The sequence below is a fragment of the Eleutherodactylus coqui genome, chromosome 10 (genome assembly GCF_035609145.1).
Source record: "Eleutherodactylus coqui strain aEleCoq1 chromosome 10, aEleCoq1.hap1, whole genome shotgun sequence".
In the NCBI taxonomy this organism is placed as follows: Eukaryota; Metazoa; Chordata; class Amphibia; order Anura; family Eleutherodactylidae; genus Eleutherodactylus; species Eleutherodactylus coqui.
Genome location: NC_089846.1, coordinates 130,619,015 through 130,635,491, shown reverse-complemented (window position 1 = coordinate 130,635,491; position 16,477 = coordinate 130,619,015). Strand labels below are relative to the sequence as shown.

Genomic DNA, 16,477 nt, shown 5'->3' with positions numbered 1-16,477 from the left:
GCACTATTTGCAATGAAAGGGGCGGGGCTAAGTTTTGAGACAACCCCGCCCCCATCCCGCCTCTCCCCATTGCAAATAGTGCAGAGGGGCGGCGAGGCGGCAGAGAGGGGGCGGGAGCTCAAATGCTCCTGGCTCTTCCAGGCTCCCTCCCCCCCTGCAGAGAGAGACGACGTATATCGGCCGGGCATGAAAACCGAGCCGATATACGTTCGTGTGAATCCAGCCAACAGCTGTATCAAGAGGAAATTAAATGTTCAGGTCCTGATATGTGGCTCCAGATAGTTTTTTTCTTTTTTAAATAAAAATAGTGCTTATATCGTGCATAAGTAAATAAATAAAAAAAATAAAACTTCTTTAAAATTTGATGTCATAAACTGATAATCATACTGACCCATAGAATAAAAAGCAAAAAAAACTAATAAAATTCCTAAGGCCCCCGAATACCCAGACTATAGTCATCCAAACTTGAGATTTTCGTTATGAAGGGACTGCTCTCATATGTATATGGGACCTCCGCACTCCCTCCTCTCCCGACAGATGTTAGGGGAAAGTAGGATTGGGTAAGTTTTATTTCAACATCCAATCCTTCCTACAGAGATAAGCCACTGCCAACGTAGAGAGCAATAGTGGGTGAGCTGACAATTTCTCCTATGCACTGATGTCACCACCGCCTTCGGGCAAGACGCATGTTTCTGGAATTTGAGAGAATCACTGGCCAGTTACCATGAACTGCTGCCCACCAACTGGTGGTTCACCGGATGATCATGATCTATTATTTGGCTATCTTGAGTCTAGAGAATTAGTCACCAGCTCCAATCTAAACCTGTAGCTTCTACTCTTTATAAAAGGAATAGTAGACTCAATAGAAGAAACTAAGTTGTTCTCTCATGGCACATCTTCAGTAATAAAATATTCACTTACCATCAAATTTGCTGTATCTGGAAGAAAATATATTCTGCAACGTGCTACAAGGCTCGGTGACCGCGGCCTTGAAATCATGTTTACTTTGCTGGCTGTATTTCTCTTCCATTGCTTGAGAGCAACATGTGTGTCCCTGTGAGCAGACCTTCAGATGGTCACCTGGAAAGAAAAATCGTAAAAACGATGAGAATCCTATTCTGAACAGTAACATTCATGTAAAATTAGGAATGATTTACGGCACACCATCTACAGCCTTATTTGTATCCCTATAGTCACACTGGGTGAAGAGGTTACATCGAGCATGGCTAGCTGGAGACCAATTGGACAGCATGGTGGCTCAGTGGTTGGCACCATTAGCTTGCAACGCTGCGGTCCTAGGTTCAAATCCAGCCAAGGACAACATCTGTAAGGAGTTTGTATGTCCTCTGTGTTTGTGCGGGTTTCCTCCCACACTCAAAGTATGCTGCCAGCCCCAATGATGATCTCATCAAGTGATTACGGCATTCAGGAATATGTGTGCACTACATAAAAATCCATAAAATACTATTCCCATCCTCTTAGAATTTTACGGCATATCATCATCATATGAGGTCAGATAGATGCGAGTCCCAAAGGACAGATGTGTATCTATCGCCTGTCCTAAACCCCACTGTCCCTGGCCTGGATGTACAAGGTGGCCAGTATTATGGAAACCACCAAGCGCAGCTGGGCTATACCCTTTCGGAAGCTCTTAGACAATGGAAGCTTGGAAACCGTGTAGCACAGCAACCTATGGAGTTTCCGTACCTCCATTGGCTACGTTATTTGTATGCTTCCCACTGACTTCTACACAAGTTACAGAAACCACATAGCCCAGTCGCGCTCAGCAGTTTCCTTAATCCTGGTGACCTCCTTCAGAGCGGCGTTCCATGTCGGCCATATTTGGCTGAGATGGGAATGCCCCTTTAACTCGTTCTTCTTAGATATGGATCTTTTTACATTGGCAAGACCAAAATAAAAATAAGACTAGATCAGATTAGTAACAAAAAAGCAATCATAAGTATGTGAACACCATGTGCTCTAACAAAACTGCTGTATGTTCGAGAGGAGAAAAGGCTCTTTTATGAGAGTCCAGGAGAGAACTGCCGAAGAGACTCAGACTGTTGATTTGGTGGGTCGGGGCAAAGGTTCATTTAATGAAAAAGACAGCATGCACATTTTTAAAGTCATGTCTCTTGGTTAGGGGGCAAATTCAGAAATCTTCACTCAGCTGTTCAGGATTCTCAAAGGATCATTTGTGTTGGTAATTGGCAGATTCACTGTCGAGACTGCGACACGGTCAAAATGAGAATGTTAACTACTACTGAAAAATAGCATTTAATCTTTTAAGGGAGCGTTCACGTTGGAACCGCCCCTTATTAAACTTTAAGCCCTGGAGGCTTGCCAATGTGGAAAGCCATCGTCACTACAGACACAAAGTTCACCCCCTCCACCCATCGAAAATTGTGACATTACTAGACTAATATTCCAGTTCATAGGCTTCAATATAAAAAGCGTTTCTGTGGTTATGAAGCTTTTCAATGCTTTTTGATAAAAAAAAAAAAAAAAAAAGGTATTCAGAGGCAAAAAAAGGGTTCTGAATTTAAACTAAATTCAAGCAGCAGAAGCAACGTCTGGTTGACCCTTTATAGGTTTTCTTGAAATTTTTCAACATAAAAGTCACAAAAATAGGTTTAGAACTAGACGCATAATAAAAACGAACCAAGTAGGACAGAAAAAAAAAAAAAAGTATTGACATTTAAAGGCCGTGTTTGGGATGTTTACTACCGATGAACTATCCTCAGGATAGGTCATCAATAGTTGAGCAGCGGCTATCCACCCATTAGCTGATCGCCGAGCCCACCATCAGTGTGGACAGATAGCTTTGCCAACACGGCAACACTATAGGCTCAGCTCCCAAGGAATTCAGTGGGAACTGTGCCTGCACTACCCAACCAGGCTGTTGCAATACGGACTGCGCTGTTTCCAGCACGGTCTATACCCACAGAAGGCCAGTGATCAGCTGATCGATGGGTATCCCCAGTAGCAGATGTCCTCCGATTAACGAATGAAGACCTATCCTTAAAATAGGTCATCAGCAGTTAAAAAGTCCAAAGACAACTCCTTTATGTAGTCAATTAACAGACTTCCCCACTGGAAAAAAAAAAAAAAAAAAAACCAGTCTCAGAGGTCGATTAAGATTACAATATAAAAAGCCACTTAGACTTCATAAATCTGGAACGATTTAAAATTAATTAAAATGAAAATTCTGACGTCCTTCCCAGCATATTGATGAACACACAAACTCGGTTGGGCAATTACAGTAGATCACTGTAAATCTCAAACAAACTTGTTGCTTACTATAGAAAATCTGCACCTGCCTGTGCCAATGTGTGTTAGGGAGTGGGCAAAGCAGGGGCGTAACTATAGAGGGTGCAGGGGATGCGGTTGCACCCGGGCCCAGGAGCTTTAGGGGGCCCATAAGGCCTCTCTTCTCCATATAGGGAGCCCAGTACTATGAATAAAGCATTATAGTTGGGGGCCCTGTTACAGACTTTGCATTGGGGCCCGGGAGCTTCAAGTTACGCCTCTGGGGCAAAGTGTTGGTGTAGAATTCTCCATAAATGATACTTTTTAATTTATTAAAAAATTGTACCGCCTAATTAATGTAACCGGGGCTCGAATATTGCATTGGTTCAAGAAAATCTATGGCAAGTACAAGAATGTAAAAAAAAGTACTCAACACAGCTTTATGCTTAATAACCTAAGCGGTAACCACAAAGTATTCCAATAGGTGATCATCACCAATATTCACAACACGAACTTATAAAGCCTGCCTTCTAAAAGGACATGTAGGTGATGTACAAGATCCCACGGCGGTACGTCATCAAAAAAAGCCCAAAAACTAGCAATTAAAGTCATTCACTATTGCCGTCAGCCATTGATTGGGTTACACATTACAAAAAGTTCTGATGGGCTTTTCCTCCGTCTAGCTGACTAATAAAGAATGTTCCACTTTTTTTAATGCATCATTGACGAGTGCAATTTGTCCTTGTGAATGGGATCTAGTTGTTGAGCTTTGTCCTCGAGACACTCAACTCTTGGGCAAGTGAATGACTATGAACCTGATCTCACAGCTGTGCAACTGTGTAGAACAACCACAAGTGCATGGTGTTAAGCTTCATCCCTCAACTCCAGCAAACCATTTTCTATTAAGGCGATAGCTTCATATGTCCAATCAACTCCCAAGGCAATTACAATATTAATTGTCTGATACAAAATGACACTGTTCATAGAAACTCGACTCTTTGGGAAAAAAAGGTTTTCTCCCGAGCTGGAAACTTGAGGAGCACTATGTGTTCTGAAGGATTTAGAAATTCTCATTTTCCAAAGGAAAGCTAAAAGAAGAATACATTAAAAACCACCAGACAGATTATTTTCAGAGGGCTACAATAATAAAAGCACTAAAAAAAAAAAGCGGGATGTGTATTTTGGCCGAATTCGTATTAAATAAAGCGATATGTCAGCTGGACGTTACCAGCAACACCCTTCGCCTAATGCTGCATCATCCATATTTTGTTAATGAGGAGCCAATACAAACACTTTATAAAAAGCCCCGCTCCAAGGTAGCATTAAGAGCGAGCATTAGGAGCAATTTGCACGATTACCGCAAGCACCGCCGCTCTCCAACACACAAGAAAGGCCTTCACTGAAACGGTTCCCAACGCGAAGAGGGAACGTGAGAAAACATTTGATTTTGGAAAATGGGTTATTCATCGATTTGAACAAAAGAAGAAAGTTACACAACTTATGTGAAGTTACTTCACTCTACATATACAAAACAAGGTTACTCTGAAGCAGGCCATTTCTGAAGGAATACCTCGAAGACATGACTCTAGTAGGACCCTACGGAAGTCTAGGGGTGCCATATTATGGTTCCACACACCCAGAAGATGGTAGGGCGTCATGATCCGCTCCAATGCATGAAGCCTGAGAAGCATTTAATCATGTGTCCAATGGTCAACAGAATGGAAGAGTGCCATAAGAAGTGAAAGAGAATATGCAAACAATTTCCTATCTATCACTACATCGGCAATATATACTAGATAACATTAACCTATTGATCAAATGTTTATAGGGACAGCAAAATCCAAAAAAAGGCTCCAAAACGGATCCCACGCATCCACGGGAGATTCGGTGAATCGTACAAAGCCGTGGCAGATGAACGATGACTTTCAAGTCCACGTGAAAGATTCGATCAGCAATACTTTAACCCTTTTCAATCCACTGTCTGACGTCTAAAGACATTCTGATTGAAGGCTGTACAGCTCCGATGTTGGAAGACGTCCGGCAGGGTATTCTTACTGTATATTATTGGCCACTCTGTTGTCGGGGGGCCTCTCCAGCATGTCCCATACTGCAGTATTGGCTCTAGCCAGCAGATGGCGCCATTGTATAATGGCAGAAAGAGAAAGCCCCCTAGGAAACCCTGAATCCAAAATTGGATTGCAAAGAGTTAACAGTTTATTGCTGATCATACATTCACTGCATGCATTTATATACCTGACTGTTAACATGAAAACCACGTGATCTAATGGTTCACGCAATGGTAGGACCTAGCAAGGACTTGTAAACCGCCAACATTTAATTTGTACAGTACTCAGTGGGTCATTAGCAAGAAAGATGTCCCCCTGTTCAAGATAAAGTCTGCTTTGGAGCAGGATGACTAAAGGACCAGGACCTTTTACATGGGGCAATTTTTGTCCAAATGAACATTCGATCAAGGTAATTGGCCATTTGTCAAGCATATTGGGGGTGGGGGGGTGGCAAACGACTCTACAAAGAATAAGAGGATCCACTATTTAAACAAAAATCAACGCGGGCCGAACGACTGACTATATTGGCAATTTATCTGTCCATGTAAAAGGCTCTACTCGGTGTCAAGTTCCTACAGCATTCATCCAAGTCAGTTGATTTCCCGCAGGCTTCTGCCATGGAATTGGTTGCTTGCCTTAGACACAACAATATGCAGTTTTTGGTTTTCAGAACATAACGATATGAAAGGGGGTTCCTTCAATACTACTAAAAAAAGGTCAGATATGTATTCCCCGTTATTGGCCTATGATACAAGAGTCTGTAGAACGAAGCTAGAAATAGAAGGTTGGGTTTGGGAAATCTATATGAATTTCCAATGTCCATCTGTCACTATACAAACGTTTAGGAAGACTATAAATTCCCCCGCACTCAGCAGGATTACATCTGGAGCAATGTTATTTTTTAATATAAAAAGAGGGAAAAAAAATGTACATGGTCAGAAGTTCAGAGTATTTGGTGCGTTGGCAGGACATCAGTGCTGACATTACGAAAATGATTGCATCAGTTTTATAAGCCATGTGAGCAGAATGCTCAGCGAAAAAAAAAAAAAAAAAACTTATCTTGGGTTGCAGATTCTTTGGATAGATTTAAAATCAAAGCCAAGAACAAGCGATCAGGACAGCGGGCCACATCTACCTGTGCAGTCTGATAAGAGTGCTACTCTATGCTGTAGATTCCTTAGGTCAGGAAGGGTATATAGTTTCTCCTTAAAGGAGATGTCCCGCGCCGAAACGGGTTTTTTTTTTTTTAACCCCCCCCCCCGTTCGGCGCGAGACAACCCCGATGCAGGGGTTAAAAAACCCACCCGCACAGCGCTTACCTGAATCCCGGCGGTCCGGTGACTTCAATACTTACCGCTGAAGATGGCCGCCGGGATCTTCTACCTTCGTGGACCGCAGCTCTTCTGTGCGGTCCACTGCCGATTCCAGCCTCCTGATTGGCTGGAATCGGCACGTGACGGGGCGGAGCTACACGGAGCCCCTCTCTGGCACGAGCGGCTCCATAGAAGAAAGCTGAAGACCCGGACTGCGCAAGCGCGGCTAATTTGGCCATCGGAGGCCAAAAATTAGTCGGCACCATGGGAACGAGGACGCCAGCAACGGAGCAGGTAAGTATAAAACTTCTTATAACTTCTGTATGGCTCATAATTAATGCACAATGTATATTACAAAGTGCATTATTATGGCCATACAGAAGTGTATAGACCCACTTGCTGCCTCGGGACATCTCCTTTAAGGAGAGCACCTGGAAGGTGTGAGGAGACTAAGAAAGCAATGCATGCTCCTCTGGGAAATATGCAAATAGGAAGGTGGAACATTGCTTCTACAGCACCACCTACTGGAAGGCAGCATTCCTGCAAGTCAGTATCAGACATAAGTTTTGTAACACATGGGAATTCTGAGCCAAAGCCAGAATCTTCTCCAGTAGGAGAAGATAGCCATGCAGACAGCCGTTTCTGGGTGATTGCCCCTCATAAGTGTGCAGCAGTTTTCTGGTTTGGCTATTGAGAGGCTCTTCCTAAGGAAAAACGATACCCTTCCTGACCTATGTCTATAGGCCTCTCACTAGCCAGAAACCTGCTGCACACTGAAAAGGTGTGTGTGTGTGTGTGTGTGGGGGGGGGGGGGGGGGGGGGGGACCTGAAACAGCTGTCTATATATGGTTTCTCTTTTCCTTCTGGAGAAGATTCTGGCTTTGGCTCACAATTCCCAGTCATTGTTACAAGTCTGGTTAAAAAGACTGGTTTTGTCTTGAAGGAATGCTGCCTTCCAATAGGTGGCGCTGCAGAGGTATTGTTCCAACTTTTATTCCTAACACATGCTACCGAACCACCTGGATTTACTTCTTGCAGCTTACTTTACTTCGCAGGTTGTTTTAACAACTGCCACTTTTAGAGCTTCTACACTACCAGCACATTTCATATTTTCATGCATACATCTCAAAGAAAGGGGGGGGGGGGGGGGCTATGAAAAATGGGGCTCTTACTGCTTTCTGGTAAAAGTGATTGAAGCCCTATTGCAGGTGTAAATGGGCCCTAGTCACAACTCCACTTGTTACAGTTTGAAGAAAAACTAAAATTGGCAACAGAAGAAATTCTCTTAATTTCATTGGGGTTTCAAAGAAAAAACTTTTAGCTCTGTTCAGTTTTTTTTTTTTAAACACACACACACACACACACACACACACACACACACACACACACACACACACACACACACACGTTTGAAGCCTAAGGGTTCATTCCCACAGGCGTACACTGTACAGTACACAGTGCATTACTGCGATGCGAGTCGGCTATAGCCCCGTATGGTAACTTTTTTTTTTACCTTTTAATTCCCCACTCTGGCACAATGGTTGCCTTGCAGTATTGAGGACAAAAAGTACAAATTAAACCAAGAAAGACATATGTATACAGTTTTTATGTTCTCCCCATGTAAGAAACCCATGCAAACAGGTTCTATGGTTTCCTTTAACACTTTTAAAGCACACTGCTAGGTTACCCGGCTTTCCTATGGGAAAGGTGTATGATAACCTCTGTACAGTGCAGCGGAATATGTTGATGCTAAATACTTCAAATATATACTATACAACCTAGTTAAAGCAGATATGGGGCAATTCTATTTATCAGAGGGTGAAAAATATTATATTGTATAGCACTCAAGTAATTTTATTTCCCCTTCCCCTGTACTCATTTTACCGACCTCGGAAGGGTGGAAGGTTGACTCAACCTTGAGCCGCCTACATGAACCATGCGGGAATTGAACTCACAACCTTCAGATCGTGAGTGAGAGTTAGCGACTGCATTTCTGCTGTCTTAACTGTGTGGATTCTTATGTTCTCTTTCGGTTGCTCCTCTACTAAAGGAATACACATGGTGGCTCAGTGTCCAGCACTGTTGCTCCGCAGCGATGGAGTCCCAGACTCAAATCAGACCAAGGACAATGTCTGTGTGGAGTATGTATGCCTTGTGTTTCCTTTTTCTCCTCCTCTGAAGGAATGTGCATGATGCTTTACTGATAAGCACTGTTGTCGTGCAGTGATGGAGTCCTAGGTTCAAATCTAACCAAAGACAACATCTGCATGGAGTTGTCCAATTACACACAGATGTTGTCCTGGGTCCTACCCGAACCCGGGACTCCACTGCACCACTAAATACACTTGTATTAGTGGTTCTTATGAACTTTGTTTGGTTTGGACTAATTTAGATTGAATCAAACTTTTTGATAAAATTTGGCAAACTGGCTGAAAGTTCACTCCTCTCTAGTCATTGTGATTTGATCTGTTTACTAGCACCTACATAGAAAGGTGTTAATATAGAGTATCTCTGCAATGCGGAGGTCCAATGGAATTTAAATTTGGAGCATGATAGGGGAGGAGGAAGGACATCTGTGGAACTACCAATACTCAATACAAAATCGAATGACATTTTTTCCGGGCGAGGTTCTCAAGGCATAGCCTTTACTGTTAGTATTACAAAATACAGCCTTATCTGCAAGACAGCAGTTTTAAATCAGAAGATTAGTTTATTCAGATAGTGAAGACTAAACTCGGACAGCGTAACTATGTGTTTATACCATGAGGGTTTAATTTTGATCTGATAGTTAAGAGTATGCTGCTACCAAGCCATTGGAAAAAAAAAGGGGGGGGAGGGGGGAAAAAGGGGGGGGAAGGGGGGGAAAAGGGGGGGCGGAAAGGGGGGGGGAGGGGGGAAAAGGGGGGGGGAAGGGGGGAAAAAGGGAGGGAAGGGGGAGGGGAAAAAAAAAATCACACTGCGGTAAATATTTGAAAATTCTTCTGCTTGTAACGATAATTTGCATTTCACGTAATGCAACTCAACATCAATGTAGTTATTTTGCTGAACACGTCTGTGAAAGACTGAATTGCACACCTGAGATACTTTCGCCGGCATCTTATTAACAAATCATTCAACTATGAATATTTCTTCTAAATAATTAGTAATGCTTCAATAAATCTTGTTAACACTCATGCCTGTATCTTAGCAGGGTTACCTTAGCACTTACTATAGAAGGAAAAAAAAAAGTTTTTCAGCAACTCAGGCAGTGTAAAAAAAAACTTTTATTTCAGCATTTCAGTAAGAAAAACAGGATGAGTATTTAGAACACCTACATGTTTTGAGAAGAAGCTTTTGCTCGAAACATGTAGGCATGTAAAGTAATAATTATATAATTTTATCATACTCTTACTGAAATGCTGAAATAAAGAAGTGTCTTCTATTGCTTGAGTTGTTGGAAAACATCCATTTTCTTCTATGTTTACTAGCAGTGGCTCTCTGATTCCGTGCACTAGGTTGGGTGAGATATCCAGGCTGCATGAGCTGGCAATTACTATATATTGGGGAAGGAAAGTACCATTTACACCATGGCACTTAATGTACTATCCAGTATTTGGCATCGTTATCTAGTACTCCATTCCACATCATCTGATTCCACCCCCCCCCCCCCAAAAAAAACAAAACCCCAACTACTCTGTAGAAGATAGATATGGATGTAGTCTCATCTTCTACTCTGACAAGTACAATTTTAAATTAGACTTTGATGAATCTTCCAAAAACACCAGGAATCGCCCCAACAACATTAATTGCCTACACAGCTAAAATTGCACATTTATGCGTTTGAAGGTGGTAAAGATGAGAAGCTGGTGAACGCCTCCAATGCTGCTTACCTTAGGATAAAACAATAGGAAAACAGTAGATCTATTACTACCCGCATATATCCCTATATTACTTCAAAAAGTATATATTAAAAAAAAAAAAAAAAAAAAAGAAAGAAAATTTATTATTAAAGCAGAATACAAAAAAGACACTGAAATGTAGTTTTCTTTATTTTGTCTTGTGTAAGAACAGAATCCTGATTTTTCTATAAAAAGAGTCAGTGGTAAAAAGACCACAACCTGAAAAGCTTCCTATTGTATCCAGTGTTTAAAAAAAAGTACCTTTTTTCTAACCTTGAAAAGAAAAACCAATGTACCATTCAACAAGATGCAAAAACATTAACATGATGTACTTGGACCCTGATCCTGCAAAGCCACAAAATAATGTACAAAAGATCAAGCAAGTAATTCTGGCCAAGCTGGACCAGTATGAAATGCAGCTTTTACATACAAGTACCTTTGTGAGAGCAGCTTCCATCATAGATAGAATTATCAAACAAAAAGTACAGAGAAAGAACCCATTGATTGTTACTTTAAAAAAGTTGCAAAATCGTACTCCAGCAGAGAACATGAATGGTCCTTCTCAAGAAACCACCATTCTATTTTAATTCAGCAAACTTTAAAAAAAAAAAAAGCCCCTTGACACAATTACACTCTCTGTAAAATGAAAAACAATTCTAGATCTCGTTTTACATTGAGAATGGAATTCCACTGGAGCACTGACCAGGAGAGATGTTCTTTCTAGATCACAGTGTTTGAAAAGAGAGCTTGCAGCAGAAGGGAAGTCTAATTACTTTGTGAAGCAGAGCAGAAAAATGATAGGAGATCCAAGCATACTTAATTAGCTATGACACGGAAATTCCTTTATTCCTTTTGTGGCCCTGCACATACAAAAAAAAAAAAAATCTGCTAGAAGGTCAAGTCAGAACAAGTACAATCACCGAGTGGTTAGTGTCGCCAACATTTTTTGAAAAATGTTTTTGTTTTCTTGACAAGAAAAAAAAAAAAAAAAAAAGATAAAATTCAATATTTGGATCTTTAGCTTAGTAAGTAAGGAACGTTCAAGAAGGATCCCACATACATCCTCGAGGGAAGTAACAAAAGCCCAATGAAAGGTAGTAAGCTTCACAATAGAATGGTCTACTCTTTAGGGACATCCCTACAGATGAGCTTTGTAGACACAGGAAAATGCCTTCACGCAGGTCAAGCAAAAGCATACTACTTGGCTGTCATTCTACTGTTGGCCATGTTTTCTATGAAAATATATCCCATTTCCTACATGTAACCAGACACACCTATAAACATGCATAGATTCAGCATGAATGTTATTTCAGTGAACAAGGAAGAGATAAGTGAATGGCCAACATTTAGGTCTTAGGATCATAAACCTAGGTTTGGATGGGATAGATTCCAACTTGGTCAATCATTATTTCAGTTGACAGTTGAGTTGAAATACATATAAATTTCACTGGAGGAGAGTAATCCACAGGATTGGGCATGTTAACATTCAACATAGCCAATCCCTTTTACCCCATTAGGGGGCAGTAATCGCAGGAGATAAATGGTTAATCTTTAAGACGACGGATGACAAACAGATTCATGAGAATAGAGGAGACAAGAAAAGAGAGCCATGGCGCACAGACAGATTCCGAGCCTCATTACTAGAAACAAGCAATGAGTTGCCAGATTTCTAGAGGGCTGGGGTCATCATAAGTAAAAAAGACAAAAAGTCATTTCCCACAGTACAAGGGTGTCCATCTGGGGACAAAAACGTAATGATGTGACATAAATGCATGTAGATGGCAGAACACAAGGACGCCGGGTCCCCCGTCCCACAATTTTGACAACCTAAAAAGCCAATTTCTCACGTCCCCACCCTGTCCCTAATGACCGGCACCTCATCTTTCTCACATTACAACTGGTGGCGTACCATATTATGAATTCTATATACTTAAAGGAATGTATCCTTCAATACGGTCATCTTCAAGATGGAATGAATTAATGGTCTCCCATGACGTATACATTGATAAGACAAACCCAGAGATCAAGACAAAGTGCAGACTTACTAAACAAAGCGGGGCTTATGAGTGGCCAAGTTATTTAAGGACAAGATGAGGTTTCCTATAAACTTACAAAAATTAAGGGGGAAGGGGGGGGGGGGGGGACGGACTACAGACGTTCCCTGAATATCTATCCCTCATGGGTTGGCAGAAAGAATAAAAAGAATAAAGCCATAATATTGACAACCTCAAAAGTCAAAACTTGCCAAATAATACTTCAACCCAAATGAAAAGCGCCACCTGAGGACTATTGAAGTACTCCTCAAACTTTCACTGATACAGTTCTCAATTTCACTTCGCTTACAGGTTTATTAGTTTCACAGACCATGAACAAAGCATTTACGATACCATGAATCCCGATGGTTATAGGAGTTTGCTAGGGAAAAAAAAAATAAAAACTATTGATAAGCCATCCTCAGGATAGGTCACCAATAGTGGATCGGCTGTGGTCCATTGCTTGGGATCTTCGACCGATCAGCCAATTGTGTGCCTGCCCACTTAAAATCAATGGAAGCCGTGCCTGCATTTACAAGCGCCGGCCACTACAAAGGGGGTCGGAGCATTCGCTTCTGCACCGACCCCTGTATTTGCAGCCCTGTCAGCTGATTGGTTGGGGTCCCTAGCAGTAGACCCCAAGTCGATCAACTATTGATGCCCTATCCCAAGGACAGCTCATCTATAGTATTTTCCCCAGAAAAACCCCTTTAAGCAATTAAGTTGCTTTTTTTTTCTTTTAATTCTGCTTATTGAATTCTTATAAAGTAAATCAAGTTTACAATCATACCCATCTTTTGTTACTAAACATTAGATTATCTACAAAATAAGGCCCAATGTCCAAGGGCGGATCTGATTTGCGGAAGATCCGCAAATCAAACCGCCCACAGGGAAGCATGGGCGTCTGCACATGAATTAAAGCATACGGATTTGTTTTGTGGAATTCAATGGAAGCCGTCCGATCTGCGCAGGACAGCAGAAGCGTAAAAAAAGAAAAAAAAAAAAAAAAAAGAAAAAAAAAAACAAACTCAGAGCATGTGCAGCAGCGCACCAGTAGACGTTGCTGCATACATCTGCAGTGAAGATAATAGTAGACCAGGATGGGTAAGCAGTGGCCATGGGCAGGGTCTGATTCCACTACAGGCTCCCGCATGCGGCATCAGATCGGCCTGTGGACATTGGGCCCAAGTGTATAAAAGGTATACATAAAAGTACATTATGCATTGTATAAGAACTAAGGGTATTATATACCGTCATCCACACTCAACTAAGGGCGCAAATAGGGAAGGCAAGTAAAAAAAAGAGAAAAAAACAATTTCTATTCAGATGACTCTTGGAAACATCCAATGACGCAATCTCTTCAGAAATTTCTCAGTCGTCCTTTTAACCCTTTCCAATCCACTGTCTGATGTCGAAAGACATTCTGATTGAAGGCTGTACAGCTCTGATGTCGGAAGACGTCCAGCAGGGTATTCTTACTGTAGATTACTGGCTGCTCTGTTATCAGGGGCCTCTCCAGCATGTCACATACCGCAGTACTGGCTCCAGCCAGCAGATGGCGCTATTGTAAAATTGTAAAAAGAGAGAGCCCCCTAGTAAACCCTGAATCCAAAATTGGATTGCAAAGGGTTAAGCCAATGGTGTTCTGCAGGTGGATTAGTTTGTTTCCAAATAGCCAGTATACAAGCCCTGGCAGCATTAACTAAATGACGAATCAGAGCGTTTGTGTGCAGACAGACATATATTGCGAAGGGGAAGCAAGAAAAAGGCAGGAGACTTTGATAAAGAGATATCTGTGAATTTAGACGATATACGCCACAACTCTGACCACACGTTTGTCAACCAAGGACAGTCCCAGAACGTGTAGTAGCATACCCTCCTCTTACCCACGCCTCCAACATATGGATGGGATGGAAGGATATAAAAGGTTTTCTGCAAGGTACTCTATATCAACACAATAAAACCGTATAACCCACTTCCAGTCTATATTACTAGCAATAAAGGATTTATGACAGTATATAACCGATCCTCAGAAAATGCCAGTCTTAGACTCCTACCATTTAGAAAGCGGATTCTGCCATATTTGTTGGCGAGAATAGTATTTCATAGAACATCTCGAATACCCAACGTTGAGCACGTACATTCTAACCGAGTCTTTGTTTCATCAAAACTCTCACCCTGGAGGCAATGAAGAGAAAAAAAGATAACAAACTTGGATAATTTGTCCAATTGTGAGGGCTCGGGGTTCAGGAATAAGGGACAGAGTTAACTCTGAATGATTCCATCTTGAATAAAAGTCAGAGCTCTTAACTTACTGTCCAAGATCCAAGAATGAAGTGGGCCCTTTTCCAACCCCAGGGATATAACAGTGATGGTGTGTGTTAGATATCTGCCCTGGGAAATACTCTAGATATTGGGCCTACCTTTCCAGATCAACTTACTTATCATGGAACGGATAAGGCCCATTTAGACACTACGATTATCATTCAAAACATGTCGGGACTTTTGAGCAATAATTGTTGTGTGCCTTTAAGCGCAAGGTGATCGCTCAATGTTTGAGCAATCACTTTGCGCTCTGACCGGGGAATGCAGAAGACAAGCGGGGTTGCTTGTCTTCTGCATCCAGCTGTTCTCTGCTCAGAGCGCTTGTAGGTTCTACAGCGAACGCTCCGAGCAGGGTATGCAGAACACAGCTGGACCGCTGTGTTCTTCATACCCCGGCTGTTCACGGAGTGCTCAGGTGGTATACAGCTGTGCGCTCAGTGCAAAGTATGAAGAACACAGCTGGACCACTGCGTTCTTCATACCCCGCCTGTGTTCCCGGATCGGGATACCAGCCGAAACAATGGTATCAGCTGTATCCTGTGAATCCCTGATATGGCTTATAGTTGTTTTTCAGCATGCTGAAAGAATGATCAGCGATTCCCTAACGAAAACTGAACAATGTCAGCGCAGTTACACACAACGGTGATCACTCAAAAGATGGCTTTTGAGCGATAATCGTTAGGTCTAAATAAGCCTATAGGTGTGGAAAGCGGAAAGATGTGGGAAGTATATTCACTTTAACTATAGCACATCTACTGACCCAAGAAAACCACCCGTGTCCAGTAAGCCAAGTCCTTTCTGAGGAGTTGCACTAAAGGAAGGATGTTCACTACACACTGGTGACAGTTTATTGATCAAAAATACTCTAAAATATTTCATGGTCAAGACAGATGCTAAAGACATCGGTAATGTGAAATTTAGTGCATTAGATTGATAATTTAGGAAAATTGGAAAGAGCAGCATAAGGCTGGATTCAGACGAACGTATATCGGCTGGGTTTTCATGCCCGGCCGGTATACATTGTCTCTCTCTGCAGGGGGGGGGGGGGGGGGGAGCCTGGAAGAGCCAGGACCAGTGCTCTGAGCTCCCGCCCCCTCTCTGCCTCCTCTCCGCCCCTCTGCACTATTTGCAATGGGGAGAGGCGGGACGGGGTGGGGCTAATTCTTGGAACTTAGCCCCGCCTCCTTTCATTGCAAATAGTGCAGAGGGGTGGAGAGGAGGCGGAGAGGTGGCAGGAGCTCAGTTCCTGCTCCTGGCTCTTCCAGGCTCCCCCCCTGCAGAGAGAGACGACGGTTTTCACGCCGAGCCGATATACAGTCGTCTGAATCCACCCTAAATATGTAGCTCCAACATAAGGTTGATTTCTCAAACGGATATTTGTTTTATCCATATGACATCTCACATCTCTCCTTACTGAAAAATCATAACTTTCTCAAAAATATGAACCATAGCTCTATCGCCCTTGCTCTTCAGCAGGGAGCAAACATGTATGGCTTAGATCATAAAACAAGCTCCCTACCCAAGGAAAAGACTAATCTGTAATACTATGTTCACAACTCTGTTCGGAGACCCCATCACAGACCCAGCATGAAACGCTGGACGAAAGTCCTGCA

At 42.3% G+C, this 16,477-nt stretch overlaps 1 protein-coding gene across 1 annotated transcript in view; it reads right to left on the bottom strand.

Annotated features, from left to right (window-relative positions):
• The window catches only part of GPC4 (glypican 4), a 101,294-nt gene that overhangs the window by 49,123 nt on the left and 35,694 nt on the right, over positions 1-16,477 (bottom strand). Inside the window, exon 2 of the mRNA XM_066581849.1 lies at positions 922-1,080. Within this exon, the coding sequence (XP_066437946.1) occupies positions 922-1,080 (159 nt within the window). The remainder of the gene's footprint in view (positions 1-921; positions 1,081-16,477) is intronic.